The 26,589-nt window shown below is 44.9% G+C and overlaps 1 protein-coding gene across 3 annotated transcripts in view; it reads right to left on the bottom strand.

Moving 5' to 3' along the window:
* Positions 1-292: 292 nt before the first annotated feature.
* NUDT12 (nudix hydrolase 12) overlaps positions 293-26,589 on the bottom strand; it is a 51,348-nt gene continuing 25,051 nt past the window's right edge. For all 3 annotated transcript variants that reach the window (XM_077462318.1, XM_077462319.1, XM_077462320.1), the window contains exons 5-7: positions 19,873-19,986; positions 6,619-6,818; positions 293-5,778 (exon numbers count right to left, since the gene is read on the bottom strand). In XM_077462318.1, the coding sequence (XP_077318444.1) occupies positions 5,668-5,778; positions 6,619-6,818; positions 19,873-19,986 (425 nt within the window). In that variant the 3' untranslated portion in view covers positions 293-5,667. The remainder of the gene's footprint in view (positions 5,779-6,618; positions 6,819-19,872; positions 19,987-26,589) is intronic.

Raw genomic sequence — 26,589 nt, 5'->3', positions numbered from 1 at the left:
CAAATGTTAGGTTTACTTCTGCAAAAATAAAAATAAAAATCAGCTTCCAGATTTTATTGTCAAAGCTTAATTGAACAAGCTGAGGTTAGAAGCCGATTGGCTACCATGCACAGCTGCACCAGATTCTGAGTGCTCCAGTTTTAGTAAATCTACCCCACTGTGACTATGAACTAAGCAAGGTTTGCATATGGAACAATCCAACATTTACTTGTGCTACAGATCGAAAACCTTTCTGGACCATTTTTGCCAAATAGCATATGCAAATACAAAGAGGAGTCATGTAAACAACTGGTGTCATTTTAAATTTGTTTTAATTAGATTATTACCATTAGGGGATGATATATGAGAAGCAACATGAAAAAGAAACCTGCCCAAAGGATCTTACAATCATAAAACAAAGTTACTTAAACATGCTGGTGAAGCACTGTATTATTCTCCAATATTCATGTCTCTTTAAACATATAAAAAAATGTCTTTACATCAGTCATTGCTTAAAACCATAGGTATCTATACACAGTAGGTCAAATTTTCAAAAACCTTTTTAACCATATTTCATGTGACACGTGGAGTCTTCAATGCACATGACATTAGCGATACAGTTTGTCCAGTTTGTTCCCAGCTAAATAAAGTTTATTTTAATGTCCATGAATGAAATTGGCCTACAGATAATGTCATGGAATGTAAAACTACTGTTCTGCAATTTTGCTAAATGATACCAATCTAAGCAATTTTGGAAATGCCTTGGCTACATTAGCAAAAAATTGCAAAGTCAAAGGGTTTTTATTTATTCTTGTATATTTTGCGAATAAACAAGTCCAAAACACAAAAAATAGCAGTGGTATTCATATTGAGAGAACAGTAATTTATAATTCATAAGCAGAATGGTTTAAGCTTGCTAGATATAAAGTGTAATATGGAAAACCCAGGCTCACAAGCCGAAAGCTTGTATAAGTACAGTCTTTATTGCTTTATCAAAAAGAACAAAACCAAAACAGCTTTTCTCCAGCAAAGGAAACACAAACAGTCCATCATTCTAATATAATGAAAACAGAATGGCTCACCTCAAATATATCAGTTCCACACTAAGGTTTGGGGTTCCCATCTGCTCCAGGGTACCACAAAGGCTGCAGGAGCTCAGCAATACAATGTCTCAATTGCAAGACAGTTCACACTTTCTTTCATCTCCACTTCACTTACACATGCTGACTCCTTCCCAGGGGCGGACTGACCATTTGGCAACTCGGGCACTGCCCGAGGGCCCCGAGCAACTAGGGGGCCCCCATCAGGGTTGCCAGCCTCAGTAAAACCAGAGACAGTATGTAAAAATCTGTGTTTTTTTTTTTTACATGTCTCTGAAATGTCCCTTACCGACATCCTTTTGGTCTAAAAATCCCTAGATTATAGCTGCCCCACCTCTCCAGTATCTTCTCAGCCAATAGAAACATGTCTGTGTATACTGTGTGATTGTATACTGTGTGTGTGTTTGTGTATACTGAGGGGCCCCATAATCTCCTATTTCCCAGGGGCCCCATAAACTTCTATTGCCCGGGCGCCCCATGAGTTGTCAGTCCGCCCCTGCTCCTTCCTGTTAGTTTTCAAGCCACCCTTGCAGGTGGGTTGACCCTTTTCATGAACGAAGCCCCTGTGATCAGGGTTTGGAGGCTCTTTCCCACCTAAAGTCTCGCTGAGCCTCCTAATTTCAGGCCTCAAATGAGGACTTACTAATCCAGAGAGAAATGTAAATCAGTCCTCTTCTACCCTGCAACAGCTCACCCTGCATAAGTCAGAACCTCAAAAACATCTCATGAACTCTCCTTAACCACTTCAGCCCCGGAAGAATTTACCCCCTTCCTGACCAGAGCACTTTTTGCGATTCGGCACTGCGTCGTTTAACTGACAATTGCGCGGTCGTGCGACGTGGCTCCCAAACAAAATTTACGTCCTTTTTTTCCCACAAATAGAGCTTTCTTTTGGTGGCATTTGATCAGCGTCAATTTTGAAAAAAACGCATAATTTTTCACTTTTTGCTATAATAAATATCCCCCAAATGTTTTTCCTCAGTTTAGGCCAATACGTATTCTTCTACATATTTTTGGTTAAAAAAATAAATAAAATCGCAATAAGCGATTATTGATTGGTTTACGCAAAAGTTATAGCGTTTACAAAATAGGGGATAGTTTTATGGCATTTTTATTAATAATTTTTTTTTTTAAATGGTCGGCGATCAGCGATTTTTATCATGACTGCAACATTATGGCGGACACATCAGACATTTTTGGGACCATTGTCATTTATACAGCAATCAATGCTCTACAAATGCACTGATTCCTGTGTAAAATGTGACTGGCAGTGAAGGGGTTAAGCAGGAGGTGGCAGTGTAGGGGTTAAGTATTCCTAGGGGTGTGTTACTAACTGTGGGGGGCTGGGCTTTGTGTTAGTGAACACTGATCTCTGCTCCAATCACACGGAGCAGATATCAGCGTCACTTGTTGCTAGGCAGAACGGGGAGATGCTGTTTACAATGGCATCTCCACGTTCAGCCACCCCGTGAGACGATCGCGGGTATGCCCGCAGCAATCGAGTCCGCGGGTCCCTAATGGCATGCGAGCGTACCGCCGCCGGCATGCACGCGATGAACGGGCGCCATTTAAAAATGGATGTACCTGTACGCCAATATGCCTGCCCGTGCCATTCTGCCAACGTACATCGGCGTACGACTGGTTAAGGAGGCATGGCATGGGGGGGGCGTGTCCTATGCCTACATACTTTTGCTTATAGGTAGCTCCCATCTCAAAAAGATGGGAGGTATGCGATAGGGTGGCACACTTTAGCTACCATATCATTTGCCTTACTTTTTAAAGTGGTTGTTAACCCACTTTCACATGTTAATATAATCCATTTTATTTCCTAATAGAGCGCCCCCGTCTGTGTGTTTTATGTAAAAAAATCCTCCTTTACCATATTTCACAGTGGCTCCTGGCGCTCATGCAACTGCCCGTGTCTCCTCTCTGCCCGTCTGACAGAATCAGCGGGCGAGGCCCAGGTTTCCCCGCTGATGAGAGAGGAGACACGGTCGGTCATGTGACCACTGGGAGCCGCAGTGAGATACGGTACAGGAGGATTTTTTTTTAATAAAACAGAGACAGGGAGGCACTCTATTAGGAAACAAAACAGATAGTATTAAAATATATTGGATATTCCTGTAGCAGGAGGGGGATGGGGCAGCACTGTCACTAGGTGACACGCAGAGAGGGGAGGAGGGAGGAAGATAGAAGAGACAGACACAGGAGAGCAGGCTGCAGATGATGGAGGCACGTAAACAGACCACAATGTCAGGGCTCAGCAGCTGTGATCTGTTTACATAGGGGAGGGGAGAAACTGGCAGGATCAGACAGGTTTTTTAGGTGTTACAGGGGTCCAAATTACACAGCACAAGCACTTTGCTGTATGAAATGCTTTAACCACTTCAATAAAGGGCATTTTCACCCCCTTCCTGCCCAGGCCAATTTTCAGCGCTGTAACATTTATAATGAAAACTGAGCAACTGAGCAAATGACAACTGAATGACAAAGAGCTTTCTTTTGGTGGTATTTGATCACCTCTGCGGTTTTAAATTTTTGCACTATAAACAAAAAAAGAGACAATTTTGAAAAAAAATAAAAATTTTTACCTTTTGCTATAATATCCCAATTAAAAAAAAAGAAAAAAAAAACTTCTTCCTCAGTTTAGGCCGATCTATATTATTCTAAATATTTTTGGTAAAAAAAAAAAAAAAAAAAAATCGCAATAAGCGTATATTGATTGGTTTGAGCAAGTTATAGCGCTTACAAAATAGGGGATAGATTTATGGCATTTTTATTATATATATATTTTTTTATACTAGTAATGGCAGCGATCTGCGATTTTTGTCAGGACTGTGATATTGCAGTGGACAGATCAAACACTTTTGACACTATTTTGGGACCACTGACATTTATACAGTGAACATTGCTATAAAAATGCACTTATTACTGTATAAATGTCACTGTCAGGGAAGGGGTTAACACTAGGGGGCAATTAAGGGGTTAAATGTGTTACCTAGGGAGTGATTCTAACTGTGGGGGGAGGGGACTGACTGGGGGAGGTGACCGATCGGTGTTGATATGCACAAGGAACACACGATATGTCTCCTCTTCCCTGACAGGACGTGGATCTGTGTGTTTTCACACACAGATCCACATCCCTGCTCTGTGACAGGCAATCGTGGGTGCCAGGAGGACATTACGGCCACCGGGCACGCTCATCGGCTCCCAAGTGATGTGGCACGTGAACCCCCTAGACAGCTGGGAAGCTAAGGACGTCATATGACAGCCACTCGGGATGGCAGAACCACCTTGCGGCCATCATATTACTATGCGCTGGATGGGAAGTGGTTAAAGGAGCAGGATCCATATATTTGTTTGGGTTAACAAACGCTTTAATGAACTAAAAAACATAATGAATACTTTTTATGTATTATAATATGTAATAAATTGCAGACAGACTACACTTAATTTGGAGTGTCAGTCCCTTTTATTCCAGAAAATAACCTGGCGCTCAGTGGAGAAAGACAGACAAATGCTTCATTTCCAACATAAACATGGACTGCAACAGTGGACTTTGTGACCCCGTAGCCTGCACCCTTCTTTGTTCCTTCTCATCGATTTCTTAACCATTTACTGCAAACTGCCGTCAGTGTACGTCAGTACTTTGATGTAGAATACCTGGGTTGGCAGTGATAGCGATAGTGATAGATAACCCCTGCATTTCTGAAACGGTGGGGGGCCCTCTTTAACTACTTCTGCACTGCTGCACACAGATCATTAGAGTGAGAGCATTATTTCTAGCTAAAGACCTTCTGTGTAACTTAAAATTGGTAACCTGTAGAAATTTTTAAATGTTGCCTATAATTTCTAAGGCTCAAAGTTTGTCACCATTCCACAAGCAGGGACAATTTTGAAGCATGACATGTTGGGTATCAATTTACTCAGCGTAACATTATCTTTCACAATATAAAAAAAGTATATTTTGTCCAAAAATTGCGTTTGTCTGACCGCTGCACAAATACGGTGTGACATAAAGTATTGCAACATTCGCCATTTTATTTTCTAGGGTGTCTGTGAAAATTATATATATATATATATATATATATATATATATATATATATATGTATATTTTTGGGGGTTCTAAGTAATTTTCTAGCAAAAAAACAAACAAACAGATTTTAACTTGTAAACAACAAGTTTAAAAATTAAGCCTGATCCTTAAAGTGGAAGTAAACCCTTCTATCGTTTTCAGTCAAGGAAGCTGCCATCTTGGCCTCTAATGATTCTTCAACTGCCATAGTGCTGCACATGTGATCAGTGATGAAACCAGACATTGGATGGTTTGAAAGTTTGGTTGAGAGCACAACCAACTTGAAAGTTACATTCCCGGCATGCCGGAAATGCTAAGTGTTTTTTGGAACTGGATTTACTCCCGCTTTAAGTGGTTAAACAATATTTCTTGTGCAATCAATACCCAACTATGATAAACATTTTGTCATAAACTATTGCTTTTGAAAAGAAAGCTTAATTTGAAGATATACAATTTTAGCCTAATTTATTAAATTATCTAGCAGTAAATACAGCACTAGGCTTATTATATTATTATAGGTTAGAGTTCATTCCAATCCAATGTTTTATTAATTGATGAGCAATTGCATGCCGTGGAGGAACAACCAAAGTTTGCTGGTTACCCTTGATCAAAGCTTCTACAACCTACAAAATGAAGAGAAAAAAAAAAAGCTGTGAGGAGTTGTCCTGTAAAAAAAAAAGAAATATAAGAGCAACAGTTAGCTATTACTAACAGGGTACTTTATTAGTTGTAACCATAGAGAAATTCTACATATACTATATTACCAAAAGTATTGACTGTATTCAACCATTTTTCCGGTGGAACTGTATTCTGGCAATCTCTGCATGGCAGACGCAAGAATTACAAAGGAAATATACATTTTTATGGTGAAACATAATGCTTGAAAGGAATGCTAAACCATATTATCACTGTGTGAGCTGGGTGACGGTTTTGAACAGAAAGGACAAAAATGTCTATTTCCATGCACGATGGTGGAGTTGGGTGGGAAGGCCAAGCTGCTTGGAATAAAAATCTGCTCTTTCTAGACAGGAAAGGGTTAAATGGAATACTATGTAGTAACAGAGTTTACCCAAACTGGTTATAAAGCGCTAGTAAAGAGAAACATTAGGGCGATTTGCAGCATCTGCGTTAAGAACAAATTCTTGCCCGAAGCAAAGCTTTGATTAAACAACTAAAATGTCTCTTGGCTTTGCCGCCCAGCAATAATAATATTTTCAGTTAAAAAATAAAAAGGTAGTGTTTTACGCACTATCAAATCTCAAGAGCCAACAAAAGAATAAATATCGTGCTGGAGAGGCCTGTTTGCCTTTAGAAGCATACATTTTATGATTGCCGTGGAGTAATTTCCAAAGTATAGAATCTAAACATTGTCCCGTGTGGCCTGCAATGGCTGTGATATTTCTTGCAAAACCAGCGTAATCAAAAAAGAATCAATACAAGCTGGAAATGAAATTGAACTTTACCTGTTCTCTGGTGAACCAACGAGCATCTTCTATTTCAATCTTGTCAACTGTAATATCTGTAGATATTGCGACACCCAGGCAACCAATCATGAGGGAGGAAGGCATAGGCCAAGGCTGGCAGGAAACGTACTGAACGTAGCCAACCTTCACTCCGCTCTCCTCCAGCACTTCTCTCCGAACAGCATCTTCTATTGTTTCCCCTAGAGAGAACAAATAACAATGTGCACATTTCTACACTTCAAAGTTAATAGAAAAAAATCTAACATCAGTAATCACTCAGATACAAATGGCATTCACTATTCTCATAAAATAACCCTTTCAATAAGTCTAGCAAATCAAGCTGGAAGAGGTGCCTTGATCTCTTGAAGAAAGCAAGGATTTCCCTTGCTGCCTTCATGAAAGTGGAGTATTTATCTTCTTCATTTGTAGGCCATCAATTTTATTTGCAAATGGTTTACTTTGAAATGTAGATCTTAACCACGTTTTTTTGCTGTCCTAATTTTACTAATAATTTGTTTAGAAAGAAGGTAGTATACTTCGTAGATAAAAACAGCTAAGGCACTTGGTAATTGTATGGTGGAAAATTCTGCATATTTTCAGGCAGTACAATTTTTTTCTTGTTATTACTGTAACGTTCCATACTTTGACTACTATATAACCTACAGAGCTTTGAAAACCCCCTGTATATCAAGCAGTACAGTCAACAATCCTGCTAAATGCCCCGATACAAATCATTAGTAAGACCTCATCTGGAAATTGCAGTTCAGTTTTGGGCACCAGTTCATAAAAAGGATATCAGGGAACTGGAGAAAGTGCAGAGAAGGGCAACCAAAGTGATAAGAGGCATGGAGGAACTCCGCTATGAGGAAAGATTAGAGGAACTGAATGTGTTCACTCTTGAGAAGAAAAGATTAAGGGGGGATATGATCAACATGTATAAATACATAAGTGGTCCATATAGTGAACTTGGTGTTGAGTTATTCACTTTACGGTCAACATAGAGGACAAGGGGGCACTGTTTACATCTAGAGGAAAAGAGAAGTAATCTCCAAATATGGAAAGGTTTCTTCAGAGTAAGAGCTGTGAAAATATAGAATAAATTCCCTCATGAGCTGATTCTGTCCAGCTCAGTAGATTGCTTTAAAAAAAAGGCATGCATTCTTTTCTAAATGTACATAATATAAATGGGTACCAGGGGCGTTGCTAGTACTACAAAAGATCTGGGGCTAGAGCCCATAGCAGCGAAGCAAAGAAAGTCATACTCTAGGGCGGGCATACACATGTATATAATATATATGTGTGTATATATACTGTATATATACCCTGTTTCCCCAAAAATAAGACCTAGCATGATTGTCGGTGATGGCTGCATTATTAAACCTACCTCCCAAATAAGCCCTAACCTGTTTCCCCGAAAATAAGCCCTACTCTGAAAATAAGACCTACAAGGAAGGTTTAACTAGGGCTTACTTGGGGGGTAGGGCTTATATTGCAGCCATCACTGACAATCACGCTAGGTCTTATTTTCGGGGAAACAGGGTATATATATATATATATATATATATATATATATATACACACACACACACACACATACATATATATATATATATATATACATAAATATATACATATCTGAGTGCAGATCCGCCGTTACAGACTCCCCAGAGAGCTACTTCCTTATATCAGGGTCCCCAGAGAGCCCCTTCCTTACATCAAGGTCCGCAGGGAGCCCCCCCTTACATCAGGGTCCCCAGAGAGCCCCCCTTACATCAGGGTCCCCAAAGAGCCCCCCTTACATCAGGGTCCCCAAAGAGCCCCCCTTACATCAGGGTCCCCAGACAGCCTCCCTCTTGCATTAGGGTCCCCAGAGAGCCCCCTCCTTACATCAGGGTCCCCAGGGAGCCTCCCCTTACATCAAGGTCCCCAGAGAACCTCCCTATGCACCAGGGTCCCAAGAGAGTCTCCCCATACATACATAGAGCCCCTTTCTTACATCAGGGTCCCCAGAGAGCCCCCCCTTACATCAAGGTCCCTAAAGAGCCCTTCCCCCTTACATCAGGGTCCCCAGAGAGCCCCCCCCTTACATCAAGGTCCTCAAAGAGCCCTTCCCCCTTACATCAGGGTCCCCAGAGAGCCCCTCCCCTTACATCAGGGTCCCCAGAGAGCTTCCCCATACATCAGGGTCCCCAGAGAGCCTGCCCATACATCAAGGTCCCCAGAGAGCTCCCCATACATCAGGGTCCCCAGAGAGCATCCCCATACATTAGGGTTCCTCCCCATACATCAGGGTCCCCAGATATCCCCTTCCTTACATCAGGGTCCCCAGAGAGCCTCCCCATACATCAGGGTCCACAGAGAGCCCTTTCCTCACATCAGGGTCCCCAGAGAGTCCCTTCCTTACAATAAGGTCCCCAGAGAGCCTGTCCACACATCAGGGTCCCAAGAGAGTCCCTTCCTTACATCAAGGTCCCCAGAGAGCCACTTCCTTACATCAGGGTCCCCAGAGAGCCCCTCTCTTATATCAGGGTCCCCAGAGAGACCCCCTTACATCAGCGTCCCTGAGAGCCTCCCCATACATCAGGGTCCCCAGAGAGCCCCTCTTACATCAGGGTCCCCAGAGAGCCCCTTCTTTACATCAGGGTGAGAAAGAGGGGGTGAAGGCGGGTGAGCGAGAGGGGGGGTGGATGAATAGGGGTGAAAGAGAGAGAGGGGGCTGAGAGGGGGGTTTAAGAGAGAAGGGGGGGTGAGAGGGGGTGGGAAAGAGAGATACCCTAGCCCTGCCTGCAGTTCCTACTGTCCCAGCCTGGTCTGTGTGGGTACCCACTGGACCAGCAGTGGGATGGGCGGTCCAGTCCAGGACCATGACAAGGGGGCTCTTTAGGCCCCACAAGCACTAGAGGAGGAGGAGGAAATGGAATCCTCCTCCGCTTTGAATGCTGGGCAGGGAGGGAGTTGCGTCCATGACATCACTGGTTGCTAAATGCTAGGCAGCTCTAGTGGCCAAGAGTAAAGTCAGGTGGAGGCAGGGACAGAGCTGAAGCCAGCGCTATCGTGCCTCCGTCTGCCCCTGTTCCCTGCATTCCAGACTCGGACATGCCTGCTAATTGCAGCGAATGCACCCAACCAGTAAGCGACCCTGTAAGAGGCTCAGGGCTATGGGCCCCAGACTTGGGGCAATAGCCCCAATAGCCACCCCCTAGTGATGCCACTGCTGGGTACTAACATTTAAAGGTAAAGTTGATCCAGGGAATATCTAATTGCCCCTTGGGGGATCAGGAAGGCATTTTTTTCCCCTGCTACAGCAAATTGGATCATGCTTTGCTGGGGTTTTTTTTTTTTGCCTTCCTCTGGAACAACTGTGGGTATAGGATTGTGTATATAGGATTGTATGATTTTTATTTTTTTCCCTTTTATTGGTTGAACTAGAACTAAAGTCTTTTTTCATGTAAGTGATGGCAAAGTGGAGAGCAAATAACCACACGGTGGGGGTTGATTTACTAAAGCCTGTTCACTTTTCAAAGCTAATTTCCACTTAGCCCCTGTACACACGGTAGGAGATTCTGCCAACCAAATCTGTCGGATTTTGTCCGTCAGATTTAGTCTGACGGATTGTGTCCGAAACTGTTGCATACACACGGTCGGACTAATTTGTGGAAAAATCCGATCTTTCAGAACATGATGATGTAATTTCGTTACGATGGGACTAGATTCAGGCTAGTAGCCAATAGCTTTGATGTAGGAATTTGATCTGAGCATGCGTGGCACTTGGTCCGATCAAAATTCTCTACACATGATCGGATTACGTCCGACCGGCCCAGTTGCTCGGGAAATATTTCCAACATGTTGGAAAATTGGGTCAGACGGAGATTCGGACGGAATCAGTCCGATGCATACCACACACAGTCGGATTATCTGACGACACGGTCCGATAAGATGCATTCCGACGGATTCTCCGACCGTGTGTACGCGGCATTATGTTGGTGAAGAATATACAATTCTGTGCAAGGAAAATAACAAAGAAAAAAAAGATTTTTGCTTGCACACAATTGTAATGAAGGCAGCACAACTTCACCTTAATCACCAAGCTAGGTACATTTTATTTTTGCAAATTGAATTTTCTAATCACATGGGAGCAAAAATCTATTTTTTTAAAATAGTCTTTGCACACGATTTTACATGATTGGGTATTATTTGCAAAGGGTATTTTCACTTCACCACATTTGCTAAGATAAGTGAAAATTCACTCTGACAGTGAATATGCTCTACTTCTTTAGTAAATCAACCACAGAAAGTCCATTTTCAGCATAGACTGTAGACTTGCACTGAGAGAAAAGCAACAGTAAAGCACAATCACTGTGCTGCTGCATTACTAAGATAAAAGCAGAGCATTCACATATAATAAGTCAATATGGCTGCCTCCTCACCTATACAATTAAAAACGGCAGACAAAAAAATAAAACAATTTTTAAACACACTAGCACACAGTGATCACATTTTCTTTTACAACAAATGGACTGCAGGAAGTTTAAAGTGTGTAACGGTAAAACTGTTTCAGGTTGATTTACTAAAGGCAATTAAGCTATTCACTTTGCAAAGGAATTTTTCACATTGCAGGGGATATTTCTCTTGATTTAGTAAAGCTTTGCTTTCTCACCACATGCTGTTGTCTGGGGGGGGCAGGCAGAGAGAGAGGCAGGCACAGCTAGAGAGAGACACAGGCAGAGAGAAAGAGACAGGCAGAGAGAGAGAGACAGGCAGAGAGAGAGAGACAGGCAGGCAGCGAAACACAGCCACAACTAGAGAGAGGGAGAGAGATAGATACAGGCAGAGAGACAGAGATAGAGGGAGAGAGACAGGCAGAGAGAGAGAGACAGGTAAAGAGAGAGAGGGAGAGAGACTGGCAAGCAGAGAGAGACAGGCAGACAGAGAGACACAGGCACAGCGAGAGAGACAGGCACAGCGAGAGAGACAGGCACAGAGACAGAGGGAGAGAGACAGGCAGAGAAAAAGACAGACAGAGAGAGACATAGGCAGAAAGAGAGAGAGAGACAGGCAGAGAGAGAGAGACAGGCACAGAGATAGAGGGAGAGAGACAGGCAGAGAGAGAGAGAGAGAGAGAGAGAGACAGGCACAGAGATAGAGGGAGAGAGACAGGCAGAGAGAGAGAGAGAGAGAGAGAGAGACAGGCACAGAAATAGAGGGAGAGAGACAGGCAGAGAGAGAGAGAGAGACAGGCACAGAGATAGAGGGAGAGAGACAGGCACAGAGATAGAGGGAGAGAGACAGGCAGAGAGAGAGAGAGAGAGAGAGACAGGCACAGAGATAGAGGGAGAGAGACAGGCAGAGAGAGACAGGCACAGAGAGAGAGAGACAGGCACAGAGAGAGAGAGAGACAGGCACAGAGAGAGAGAGAGACAGGCACAGAGAGAGAGAGAGACAGGCACAGAGAGAGAGAGAGACAGGCACAGAGAGGGAGAGAGACAGGCACAGAGAGGGAGAGAGACATGCACAGAGAGAGAGACAGGCACAGAGATAGAGGGAGAGAGACAGGCACAGAGATAGAGGGAGAGAGACAGGCAGAGAGAGAAGGATTGGCAGAGCATGGTGGAGAGAATCCATAGTTAAAGCACACTGTTTCTCTTCTCACAGAATGGATGAAATAGTTAATAATTTACATGTTTTCCCTGCATTGTGGACATTTGGGAGGGTCTCCTGAGGTTATCTTTAAAAAAAGATTCTAACCTCAACTGCTGATAACTGCTGCTAAACTCAGTATGTAAAAGCTGTTGAATGGAAGTTTTTCACAGTTTTTTTTTTTATTGAGAAATGAAACAGACATAATATTACATATGCAACAAAGGTAAGTGCAGTACAGTAGGACCAGCATCGCAGATGCGGTGCGCGAAGAGAAATGAGAGCAGATTAAGGCTGCAACATATTAATCGTATAACACATACTGAATCAAAAGAACCAAGTAGCAAGTAATGAATCAAATAAAACAGAGCAGCAAACTGACAGTAACTGGATGGATCCTGAGGCAAGAGTTTGTTGCGATAGCAATATAAAGTTAGCCAAGAAAATGTCATTTCCCAAGATTAAGTAAAGAAAAAAAGGGGGGGGGGGGGAGGGGAGAGGGGGACACATACAGGAAGAGGCAAACGGGGGGATGATGGAGGGGGAGAGGGCAAGGAGCCATGGGTTCTCGTGTCTAGTCCCAGGGGTGGGAGGTTCCGTGGGGTAGACCCTGGGGGTAGTGGGTTGTTGAGAGCAGATTAGACATTAGAGGGGGGGGGGGAACTGACCCCCAGAACGGATGAAAGAGCGCCATAGTAGAAAAAGGTGTAGTGGTCCAAATTGGTAATGTCCACCGGGGAGAGAGTGGTCGATATGAAGGGAAGCCACAGCGCATAGAAGCGAGACTTCGCTTTGTCGTCCCGAAAATTTGCGTTGCATCGGTCCTTGTAGAGGAGTGAAAGGAGGTCTTTCTGCGTCTGAGCGACGGAGGGGGGAAGAGATGAAGTCCAGCTTTTTAGAATAGATTTCCTGGCTAGTAGCAAGCAGAGTAGAGCCCAGTCTTTGTGAGAAGGTTTGCAAGGCGTGCAGTTGGGGGGCATGAAGCTACTTGTGGGAGACCACGGAAGTAAGAGGGGGTCCCAATAACCAAAGATGAGGAGGAGGGGGTCCTTTGGCAATTTCAATAGGGTTACTTTGAAGATGTAGGCGAGTATCCGGTCCCAGAAAGATGAAATAAAGGAGCAGGACCAGAAGCGGTGAGCCAGCGAGGGCCTGTTGAGAAGACAGTGGGGGCACTTGGTGCTGTCCTGATCAGTGGCAGATGGAAGGAAGGGAAGGTATGCCCTATGGGCAATTTTTAGTTGCGATTCTCTCCAAAGTTCGTTGGGAGTTAGGCGGTAGACTTTGTTGAGACCTTGCAGAATTTTGTCTACTAACTCCGGGTCAGGAAAGTCTTTCTTCCAGTTGGCGACAGATGAAGATGTCAGTGGGGAAGAGTATCGCTGGAGCAAGGGTTTGTAGATGTCTGATATTTTGTAGGTATCGTCCCTGAGCAGACGGTCCAAGAAGGTTAAGGTGAAGCGTTTGCGTTCATCACTGCAGATGTCTTTTAAGTAGCTGATACATTGCCTATAATGAAAGGCATGGGCTGGAGGGAGGGAAAACCTTTCTGCTAGGAGAGCAAAAGGCAGAGGGTGACCAGAGTCCAGGTCACAAAGTGTAGCAAAGCTGGTGATGCCCTTCTCTTTCCAGAGGTGGAATGGCTTGTGGAGTAGGCCAGGGGAGAAAGTAGGGTTCCCCTGTATCGGGAGGTGTCTGGAAACAAAAGGGGGAAGCTTAAGGCACTTCCTGGTTTCTCTCCAGGCTATGGCAGTGTCCCTGAGTAGGAGATTGTGTTGGAGCAGTGGTGGTACCGATTTCCACCGGCAGTGGAGGAGTGCTGTCAACGAAAGTGGAGAGACCATGGCGGCTTCCATAGAGTAGTTGGAGTATCTGGAGGATTGGGATATCCAATCCAGGCCAGTGCGCAACAAACATGACAAATTATACAATCTTAAGTTAGGCAAGCTAATACCCCCCTCGTGTCTGGGAAGATGCAACTTTTTTAGGGCTATACGTGGGCGTTTGCCCTGCCACAAAAAGGAAGAAAAAACTGATTCCAGAGTCTTGATGTCCTTGTGGAGAAGGAGCAGAGGGATGGTCTGGAGTGGGTACAGTAGCCTGGCAAAACTAACCATTTTTAGAAGGTGGCATCTTCCCAGAAGCGAGAGAGGCAGATCCATCCAGTTTACCATTTCCTGAGAGATTTTTGTGATCAGGGGGGGGGGGGTAGTTGAGGTGGTAAAGGGAGGAAGGCAGCTTTCCAATTTTAATACCAAGGTAGGTGATGTGGGAGCTAGCGGTCGTAAAGATAGAGTGTTGCGTCCAGGGGGGTTTACGATGGGAGCCTATCGGGAGGATTTCGCTTTTGCTGTAATTTATCCGAAGCCCCGAGCAGGATCTGAAGACGTCAAAGACCTCTTTAATGGTGTGCATGTCGGAGGCAGGGTCCGACGAGAAAATGAGCACATCATCAGCAAAAAGGGAGGTGCGCAGATCATGTTGGCCTATGCGGATACCGTGAAGGGGAGCTTTGTGTGATAAATATCTGGACAGGGGTTCTAGGGCGATATTAAAGAGGAGAGGGGAGAGTGGGCACCCCTGACGAGTGCCCTTGTGTAGGTGGAATTCATCTGAGAGAACTCCAGCCGCAACTAATTTAGCTGCAGGGGAAGAATACATGGCTTTGATAAGGTGGCAGAAGTGCCCCGTGAAGCCCATTTCGGATAGAGTCATAGAGAGCCAATCAAAACTGACATTGTCGAAGGCTTTCTCCGCATCTAATGTTATAATGGCAAAGTCCCCATCAGGGTTGTTTTTAGCATGTTCCAGGGTGAGCATAACCTTACGGATGTTCAGGGTGGCGGTTCTGCCTTTCACAAAGCCAGATTGGGCAGGGTGAATTAGGGAGGGAATGATGGCAGCTAGTCTAGTGGCTATTATTTTGGACAGTATCTTGACATCCAGGTTGAGGAGGGAAATCGGCCTATACGAGCCTGGTTCGAGGGGGTCCTTCCCCTTTTTGTAGAGGAGTTTGATAACAGCCTGGTTCCCAGAGGGGAGATATGGACCACCGGACCAGATGCCATTATATACCTTATGGAGGGTGGGCTCTGTGATGGAGGAGAGGGTTTTATAGAATTCACTGGTGAATCCGTCGGGACCTGGAGCTTTGGACGGGGTTAGTGTGCGGATCGTGGAGGAGATTTCGGCGAGTGAGATGGGGGCATTAAGGGTTTCTAATTGTTCAGAGGTGACTTTAGATAGGGGCACACTATCTAGGAAGGAGCGGGCAGAGGCATTATCTATAGGGTCTGGAGCGTAGAGGGCCGTGTAATAGTTTAGCATCACCTTGTTTATTGCTTGTGGGGTGGAGTGAAGGACACCCTTCGTATCTTTAAGAGAGGTGATGTGTGTCGGGTGGAATGCGCCCTTGCACAGCCTCGCTAGGAGCTTACCCGCCTTATTGCCAAATTTGTGGAGCGCTGCGTCGAGTTGAGATCTTTTAGTGCGTTCGAGTGTATCCGCCCAGGTGTCAAAACCTTGCTTGGCTGCCTGCCATTCGGCTCTATTGTTGGGGGAATCATTAGTGGAGAGGGATCTTTGGGCTAGATGCAGTCTCGCGCTGGCGCGTTTATAATGGGACAGGGCGTTTCTTTTGAAAGAAGACGCATAGGAGATGATTCGGCCCCTGAGAAATGCTTTACCAGCATCCCAGAAGAGGTTGGGGGAATCTGAGTGTGGGGAATTCGCTTCCGAGTATTCACGCCAGGATGCCGCCATAAAGTGTTGGAAGTCAGGATTATTGTGGAGATAGGAGGGGAAGCGCCATAGTCTAGGGTGTGGTGGGAGATCTAAGTTGTCAAGTCGAATTACGATCGGGGCATGGTCAGAAATAGCTATGTCAAGTATTTCTGCTTCAGACAAATTGGGGATGAGATCGTCGGATCCGAAAAAATAGTCGATTCTCGAGAACATGTTATGGGGGTGGGAGTAAAAGGTGTATTCCCTGTCTGCCGGGTGAGACAGGCGCCACAGATCGCGAAGATGTAGGGACTCCATGGTGGAGGCAAAAACAGAGGTGGCAGAGGGAGCACTTTTTAACCTATGTCGGGGGGGAGGGGATCCGTTGTCTGTGTGGTGTAGGATGTCGTTGAAGTCACCGCCGACTAAATGGGGGGTTTGGGTGAAACGAAGGAGCCAGGAGGTCAGTACGCTATAAAAGGACTTGCCAGGGTTATTGGGAGCGTATACGTTAGTGATCACTAGGTCTTTGGTTCCCAGGCGGACATGCACTGAGAGGAGCCTGCCCTGAGAATCTGAGTGTGTGGACAGTATTTCGCAGGGGAGGTTTTTATGTATCAGCAGGAGAACACCCGCCTTACGGTTAACGGCATCTGAGCCTAGGACCTTGCCAACCCAGAGTTTCTTCATGCGATGAAAGTCTGGAGCGGATAAGTGGGTTTCCTGCAGGAGGGCAATATCTGTTTTCAATCTTTTTAGGTGCCGTAGGACTTTCATTCTCTTATTGGGCGACCTGAGGCCTTTCACATTCCAGGATATTATGTTCATGTCAGGGGGGGCGAGAAGGGGAATTGGGCCGATGGTGTATATTTATCGCTAGCCGGAGGACCGAGTAGGCCGGACTGTAGATTGAATAGAAGGAACCCGGTGTGGCAGTGGAACCCGTAGAGTGTGACGGTCAGAGGGGGGACGTAATCTCCGAGAGAAGATAGGGGGAGGGAGCAGGGGGGGTGGGGAATAAACTTAAACACATACATAAACAGAAACATTGGAGCGAACTTCGCTTTTTTCCGCATGGAGTCACTGTGTAGGCCAGCCCCCAGTGCACGACCCAAGGCATGGAGCAAAAGCACTCGGGTGGGAGTATGAGCATGGTTAATAGTGCTAAGGGAGAGCCAAAAAGAATACGTGCCATGGTACGGCGCTAGTCATGCACAGTGAGTCCAGGGGGAGCACAATAACGTCATAAGACATGTAAGGAGTGAGCTTCGTATATACATGCAGTTTAAACATTTTAGGATAGAGACCCAGAAAAGCGGGGTATTCTACAGGTGGAGCATATATATAAAAGAAAATGTGGACCGCAAAATATATACGTAACAAAAAAAACATATAAAAAGCAAGTAAACATACAAAGGTACTAGTGTAACCCTAAAGTATAACGTATAGAGTGGCCGCAATAGCGGCAGGGCCACGTCTAAGCGAGGACAGAGAGTCAGTCGAGGTAGAGGTGGCCAAGAAAACAACGGTGGTGTGACTGCTACATAGGAGCAGAACTTGGTACAAGGCCTAAGGAAGAGAGAAACCGGGTAGACATCAGGCAGAGCATCAACCGTGCCTGATCGGATGTATTAGAACTAATAGGGCAACTTACAAGTCTGACGAACCCGGCGAAAGGGTCACCGGAAAGGTGAGCAGAGGAGGAATCAGGGAGACTGCCATGTCCTCACCGAGGGGTATCACGGGGATGGCGGCCCGGGGCAGAGGGCCTGAAACGTTTGGGCGAGTCTTTCCGTGGGCTCCTTTGGTCCAGGGAGCGGTTGAGCGATGATGACTTGGATGGGGTGTGGGGGTGTGAAGAGAGCGTAGAAATGCCTCCGCTTTAGAAGGATCTTGAAAGGTCAGTTGGCCGCCGTTTGGAGCCTTGAGGCGCAGGACAGCCGGGAAGGCCAGGGAGAACTTGAGTTGCATTTTGAAAAGTTCTGAGCACACCTGCTGGAATGCTTTCCTCTTCTTGGAAACCTCGATGGAATAATCGGCGAAGATTAGGACCTTGATTCCATCCAGTTGAAGAGAGCGAGTTTGTCTGAACTTCTGCAGGATCAGGGCCTTGTCAGAGTAGTTGAGGTACTTTGCGATTATGGGTCTAGGGGATTTGCGTTCAGGTGTGGCGGGACCCATACGGTGGGCCCTCTCTACCGTGCAGGGGCCCGGGAGGCCCAGGGCTTCTGGGATGCGAACTGCACAAAAGTCAGATAATTCGGAGGTCTGAAGCGACTCAGGAATGCCAACGAATCGCAAGTTGCTCCGTCTGGCCCTATTTTCCAAGTCATCGAGCTTCTGCAAGATGTATTGGTTTGTCCTGTCCTGGGAGCGTTCTGTGGCTTGGGCCTGGAATAGTTCCTCCTCCATGTCTGACACGCGGTGTTCCAGGTCGTTCAGTCTGGTGTGGTGTTCGCCTATTTGGGCCTTTAGCTGTTGCATGCCTGCATTTACGGCCTTTTCCACCGATGCAGAGATCATGGGGGATAATAGAGCAGCCACGGCCTGGGCAATGCGTTCCGTAGTGGAATCACCAGCAGGGGTTGTGGGGAGAGTGCCCTGGGATGGAGGGGCTTGAGAAGCCAGTAGGGGTTGTGCAGAGCGAGGGGAGGATGGGTCACAGCTCACCTCCATGTCTGTCGTGCGCTGCGAGGAGAAGGTAGCCGAGTAGGCCGAAGCCGGGGCCTCAATTTGCGGCCGCGCCGCGGTCGCGGGCGGCGCCGTATTCGCTCGCGCGCCGGTTTTCTCCACAAACTTGTCCATGGCTGCAGGAGGCTATGGCAGAGGTGGATCGATGGATTCCCAGCCGCTCGGCCGAATTTATAGGCAGATTTCAGGGTCGTGCTGCGGGAGCTGAGGAGAGGAGCAGTCACTCCATGCGGCGCTGGAACCGGAAGTGTTTTTCACTGTTTATCAGCTGTCAGTTTCCAGTGTTCAGAAGAGGTTTTCATCTGCCCCATGTACATGAGGCCTAAGCAGGCTAGACACTGAGCCATGAGCAGATAGAAAAGAACATAAATCTTTCTTGATCTACCTGGCCTTGGCTTGGTAACAAGAGATCCCCAAAATTTCCACTTCTTATAAAGTGATTAAACAGTACTGACTGGCATATTCGAGGCTTTGGATATCTTTTTACATCCTTTTCCTTCTTTGCGAAGTTTCATTATCTTGTTACGCAGGTCTTTTGTCTGTTCTTTTCTACCTCCTCATGGCTCGGTGTCTAGCCCACTTAGTGCATCCATGTGAGAGATAACAAACTCATTGACTATACACAGACACTAGCTGTGATTTAAAAAGCCACAGATGTGGGAAATTAACCTTTAATTGCCTTTTTAACCTGTGTGTGCCACCTTCTGTGTCTATACCAAGGCCAAACATTCCAGGGTATGTAAATCTTTTATCACTGCCATTTGGGTGATTTCTGTTATCATTATGATTTAAAAAGGATCCAAAAAAATATAATAATAAATGGCTTCATGTGATTGCTATCCTTAAATAAAAGACAGTTTTTTTTGGCATGATCAGTTATATTTTGAATATTAATGCCAAAATATCACAATTTCTGTCAGGGTATGCAAACTTATGAGCAAAACTGTATACATGTAAAACTTATGTAGGGAGATTCGTTTCATATCTGTGTATCATCTGAGGCTATTCACTTCACTGGGTATATGTGAGGGTTTACATCCACTTAAGGCAGCATTAGACAAAACCTCATCCTATGTATGTTAACATTGCCAAAGCACTCTTACATTTGTCCATTGAGTACATTTCAGTAGCTAGGGAAAACAAGATCAATGAACACATAATATATATTACAATAAAATATATATATACTGGCTCTGCTCTTACCAGGTTCAATAAATCCAGCTAAACAGGAGAACATGCCAGGAGGAAATCTCTTCTGCCTCCCCAAGAGACAATGGTTTCCATCAGGATGAACAATAAGCATGATTACAACAGGATCTGTGTATATAAAAAAGAAATAACATTACACCACTATTTTCAAGAATTTCTCATGACACTATAGAGGTTTTCTCCCTATTCAGTGGAAGGACTAAAGTAAGATTTGGCTACTTGGTTAAGCAACATGTTGCTCAGATTAGTTAGGTTTGTGACTATTTCTCTGTGCAACGCCAACTTTACATTTTAATTGGCTAAATCTAAGGCAACATCTAAAACCCAAGGTATTTTCATATAATCATTATCACAAGGCAAGGGTGAAATGTATACACACTGCCATCTACACAAAGGTGTAATTACATACCGTTATTGGTTTAAAGCTGAAATTCAGGCGACCAACTAAACACACAGGCTTCATGCACAAATAGCCTGCTTTGACCGCCGGCTGTGGGAAAACGCAAAATGCGTCCGGCGGTCAAAATGTTCCTATCTTGAACGCAATTCTTCCATGTTCAGAAGAGGGAGGTTGAACCTTCTCTAACCACAGCAGCACCTAAACAATCCTAAAAGTCCATGTCCGTGTACATGGACACATAGGCTTTTATGGAGTTGAGTTAGGAGCTTTGGCAAAAAAAAGTCTTAGCCCTTGTACACACGGTCAGACATTCCGACAACAAAATCCGTTGGATTTTGTCCGATGGATTTTGTCCGAAACTGGTGTTGCATACACACGGTCGGACAAAGTTGTCGGAAAATCCGATCGTTTGTAATGTGATGACGTTATTTCGTTACGACGAGACTACATTCAGGCTAGTAGCCAATAGATTTGGTCTAGGAATTTGATCTGAGCATGCGTGGCACTTTGTCCGATCGGAATTATCTACAAACGATCGGACAAAGTCCGATTGGATCATGTTGTCGGAAAATTTTATAGCCCAGCTCTAAAACTTTGTCGGTCAGATATTCCGACGGAAACAGTCCGATGGAGCCCACACGTGGTCGGATTATCCGACAACACGGTCCAATCGGACATTTTCCATCGGAATGTCTGACCGTGTGTACAAGGGCTAAGGATACACATATTTCCATAGTCTAATCTGCTAAAGGATTTTAGTTTTGTCGAGTGGCGATTCATTCAACTCTACCAGACACCTCCACCCTAGTTTACCAAAACTCTCTCTGATAAGCCGCGTACACACGGGCGGACTGTATGGCCTACTTAGTCCGTCGAAACACATTTCAGCGGACAGTCCGCTCGTGTATGGGCTTCAGCGGACTTTTTCAGCGTGCAGTCTGGCGTACTAAGTATTTCGGATTTTTTGAAATACTGTCCGTCATACTTTGGTTTCAGCGGACAATCCGCTCGTCAGTAGGCTAGTTCGACGGACTAAGAATGGCGCATGCCCAGAAAGGATTTACACGGCGAAAGGTTGCATTGCTGTGTATTGGACTTCCTATTTCTAGTCCCGTCGTACGTGCTGTACACATCAAGCTTTCGACGGACTGTTTGTGCATCCGTGTGTGGTCAAGTCCGTTCATTCGAAAGTAGGACGGACTGTCCGTCGGATTGTATGACGGACTAAGTAGGCCATACAGTCCGCCCGTGTGTACGCGGCTTTAGAGTTAAAACGGTAACTCCACTTTCCTTGGAAAACAAATAGCAAATAAAAAACAATAGCATATACAATTACAACACAAGTCATATTTTAATTGAATGTTATTACAAATTACCTTTCCCTTTCAATCTGCAGTGCTATCATTTTCAAAAAAAAAAATGGAATGCAATATGGATATGGGGTTAGCACTTCCACCTAGCAGCACTAGGATCTTTGGTTCAAATCTCAACCATGGCACTACCTGCCTGGAGTTTGCATGTTCTCACTGTGCCTGCATGGGTTTCCTCTGGGTACTCTGGTTTCCTCCCACACTCCAAAGACAAGTTAATTGTCTCCTGTCTAAATTGGCCCAAATATGTGTATGAATGAGGCACACACACGATGAGCAGACAGTCCGCTGAAAGCGTGCGCGATGACGTGAACGGCACGTACGACGGGACGAGAAATTCGACGTCCAATACACTGCAATGCAACCTTCGCCGTGTAAATCCTTTCTGAGCATGCGCGAAACTTAGTTTGTCGAACAAGCCTACACACGAGCGGACTGTCCGCTGAAACCAAGTTTCAGCGGACTGTCTTACGGAAATTCCGAAAAACTTTGTTCGTCAGACTGTCGGCTGAAACTGTCCGCTGAAGCCCACACACGAGCGGACTGTCTGCTGAAACACTGTTCAGCGGACAAAGTTGGGCGAACAGTCCGCCCGTGTGTACGCGGCCTGAGAGTTAGGGACCTTAGAGTCCATGTCTTTATGGACCTTGCTTTGCGCACTGGTCCAAATCATTTGGTGGAGGAGGGATCATGGTGTGGGGTTGTTTTTTAGGGGTTGGGCTTGGCCCCTTAGTTCCAGTGAACAAAAGACAAAGATTTGGGGGGCACACCCTAAAAGATGCATTAAAGATGGTGCAGCCATAAGACCATACAACAGAACAAAATATTACAGCACACACATGCAAAACATGACATTTAACCCCTGCAAGGCTATTTAAAACACCTGAACATTTTCCAAAAATATGGGGATTTGGTCACACCATATGGCTATATGATGCTTAAGCCCACTTACTGAGATAAAGTACCCATTAGTGGGTCCTACGCTATCCATAGAATGAAGGTCCTGCTTCTCAGAACCATGAGAGAAATACACTCCTCCATAAGGGAGAACTAAAGGACTCCTCCTATAACAAAGGTGGACACTAATGAGAGGTAATGATGGGGGAGTGGGGTGCTCCTGTCCAAAAGGATTTAGTCAGAATCCATACAATTGACACACAAAGATTTGGGGTGCACCCTCTAACCAAATTATTTTGGGCAGTAGCACCCCACCCCCTCATCATTGCCTCTCATTAGTGTCCACCTGTGTTGTAGCAGGAGTCCTTTAGTTCTCCCAAATAGAGTGTATTTCTCCCATGGTTCTGAGAAGCAGGATCTTCCATTCTATGGATAGCGTAGGACCCACTAATAGCCTTGCAGGAGTTAATTGTATTTTTTTGCATGTGTGCGCTGTAATATTTTGTTCTTTAATTCCAGTGAAGGGAATTCTATTTTTGGAAAATTTTATGCTCCCAACTTTTTGGGAAAAGTTTGGGAATGGCCCCTTCCTGTTCCAACATGACTGTGCACCAGTGCACAAAGCAAGGTCTATAAAGACATGGATGAGCGAGTTTGGGGTGAAGGAACTTGACTGAGCTGCACAGAGTCCTGACCTCAACCAGATATAACACCTTTGGGATGAATTAGCACGGAGACTGCGAGCCAGACCTTCTCGTCCAACAACAGTGCCTAACATCACAAATGCACTTCTGAAAGAATATTTAAATATTCCCATAGACACACTCCTAAACCTTGTGAAGAGCCTTCCCAGAAGCTGTTATAGCTGCAAAGGGTGGGTCAACTCAATATTAAACCCTACGGACTAAGACTGGGATGCCATTAACCTTCATGTGCGTGTAAAGGCAGGCGTCCAAAGACTTTTGGTAATAATATATATATATATATATATATATATATATATATATACACACACACACACACATATATACAGTATATCACAAATCTGAGTACATCCCTCATATTTTTGTAAATATTTTATTGTATATTTTCATATGACAACACTGAAGAAACGACACTTTGCTACAATGTGAGTGTACAGCTTGTATAACAGTGTAAATTTGCTGTCCCCTCAAAATAACTCAACACACAGCCATTAATGTCTAAACCGCTGACAACAAAAGTGAGTACACCCCTAAGTGAAAATGTCCAAATTGGGCCCAATTAGCCATTTTTCTTCCCCGATGTCATGTGACTCGTTAGTGTTACAAGGTCTCAGGTGTGAATGGGTAGCAGGTGTGTTACATTTGGTGTTATTGCTCTCACTTTTTCATACTGGTCACTGGAAGTTCAACATGACACCTCATGGCAAAGAACTCCCTGAGAATCTGAAAAAAATAATTGTTGCTCTACATAAAGATGGCGTAGGCTATAAGAAGATTGCCAAGACCCTGAAACTGAGCTGCGGCACGGTGGGCAAGACCATACAGCGGTTTAACAGGACAGGTTCCACTCAGAACAGGCCTAGCCATGGTTGACCAAAGAAGTTGCGTACGCGTGCTCAGCGTCATATCCAGAGGTTGTCTTTGGGAAATAGACATATGAGTGCTGCCAGCATTGCTGTAGATGTTGAAGGGGTGAGGGGTCAGCCTGTCAGTGCTCAGACCATACGCTGCACACTGCATCAAACTAGTGTGCATTGGTGTGGTCCCAGAAGGAAGCCTCTTCTAGAGAGGAGAACAAGAAAGCCCGCAAACAGTTTGCTGAAGACAATCAGACTAAGGACATGGATTACTGGAACCATGTCCTGTGGTCTGATGAGACCAAGATAAATCTATTTGGTTCAGATGGTGTCAAGCGTGTGTGGCGCACACAATTTCATTAGCCACTTCCCACCCACTGTATTGTAAAATGATGGCGGACAGGATGGGCTCTCGTTCTGGGACAATATCAGATGAAGACACCCCAGAACCACTGCTCTCGTTCGCCTGAGGGGGCACGCAGCATGGCAATCGATCCTAGGACATGGCACGACCCCTATCTTGGTAAAGAGCTGATGACAAGGCTTTTTACCCATGTGATCGGCTGTGTTCAATCACAGCCAGCCACATATAAACAAGTAAGAGCCATTTATTGTCTATCCCCGGCTCACACTAACAGAGTGCGTGGTGAGGAGAGCCCATCAGTGGCATCTCCTCAAAGGGGAGACCTGTACAGGTAATCAGGGCACATGAGTGCCACCAATCAGTGCCTATTAGTGACACCAATCAGTGCACATTAGTGATCCCTTTCAGTGCCTGTTCATCAGTGCTGCCCATCAGTGTCGCCTATCCGTGCCACCTTTCAGTGTCACCCACCAGTGCCTCCTCATCAGTGCCCTTCAATGCCACCTCATCAGTGCCCAAGAGGGCAGCCTCATCAGGGGCCATCAGTGCAGCCTCATCAGTGCACATCAGTGAAGGAGAAAATTTACCTATGTACAAAATTTGCTGACAGAAACTGAAAAAAAACTTTTATTTTTTTCCCAAATTTTGGGTTTTTTTTTTGTTTTTAAAAACTAAAAACCCAGCAGTGATTAAATACCACTAAAATAAAGCTCTATTTGTTTGAAAAAAAATGATACAAGTTTCATTTGGGTACAGTGTTGCATGACAGTGCAATTGTCATTCAAAATGTGACAGCGCTGAAAGCTGAACATTGGCCTGGGCAGGAAGGGGGTAAAAGTGCCTAGTAGGCAAATGGTTAAATTGCGTTTATATCTTCCTGGAGTTCAGCTTGAACAAATGCTAGCATGTTCTACATACACAAAGGAGGACACGACTGTATGGGTTAGCTTCCTATAAGAGTCAACAAGATTTACGAATACTGTAAGCGATAAGGCAAATTGTTACCGAGACAAAAGAGAAATGTCACAGGCACCAAGCAGGAAATATATAGTAGTATTAGAACTGTGAATCTTCTATGAAATATCCAACTTTACAACAACGTAGTGGCATACAATCATACGCACACGCAGAATGGCCAATATTTAGCATAGAAGCACCGTAAATTTTTAGCCGTTACATATATTGAGATTTATAGCACCTCGTATACTCCGGTTGATCAACATGGCATAAGTTATATGGCTCTTTCTGACATGGGAGAATAGTGCGCTTTCTGCCTTCTAAAAATATCACCACTAGAGAGGTAATAAAAGCACAAATCACTCCAGTGCAATAATGCAATGTGACATGTAGTCAGAATTAAACAATTTATGTTTTTTGGAACAATGCTTCCGGTTTCTGCATTTCACGCTTCACTTGCTTGAAGATCACATATCCGTATTACATTATTACGTTCTATGGTGAGAAGTTTGTAAGGAAAAGCATACCGACGTGTGCCTTCAATGCAATGGAATTATGAATCAGAGCTTATGAAGATGCTAAAGCTGAATTACTTTTATGTGAATAGGTGCAAAGCTTATCAGTTGGGTCGGTTTATGAAAGGAATAGAGTCTGTTTACTTAAAGTGGAATTTCATCTGAAAAGGGAAGTTCCATTCAGCCTCCTCCTCTCCCCTCCTTTGTCATTACTGTAAACTCTTTTATTTTATTCCTGGGAGCAGGTACCTTTTTTTTCTGACAGATACCCACTTCTAATTCGGCCTAGGCAAGCAGAGCGGAAGTTTGCCACCACCCCCCGCAGCCTCCTGGTACATGTCACACTTCCCGGGAGACTGTGAGACCATTCCAAAAGTGCGCATACGCAGTGGGAATCACAGCCAGCTCCCACAAGCAAGCTGGTGGCACCAGGGACCTGGAGACTGGTAAAGAACCGGCCTGGGTTTGGCACAGCTGGATCCCTGGCCTAGTAAGTGTCTATATATTTACATTATTTGTTGCTGCTCACTTTTCTTTTTTTTTTTAAACCTGACCGAAGCTGCTCTTCAAAGTGGATGTAGTAAGGCGAACCTGTGTATACTTTGAATACCCAATCGCATGCAAAGAAAATTAAGAAAACATTATTG

This window comes from Lithobates pipiens, unplaced genomic scaffold (genome assembly GCF_037356315.1).
Source record: "Lithobates pipiens isolate NorthernLeopardFrog02 unplaced genomic scaffold, aLitPip1_a1.2 Scaffold_3, whole genome shotgun sequence".
Classification (NCBI taxonomy): Eukaryota; Metazoa; Chordata; class Amphibia; order Anura; family Ranidae; genus Lithobates; species Lithobates pipiens.
This window is presented reverse-complemented; position numbering and strand designations above follow the sequence as displayed.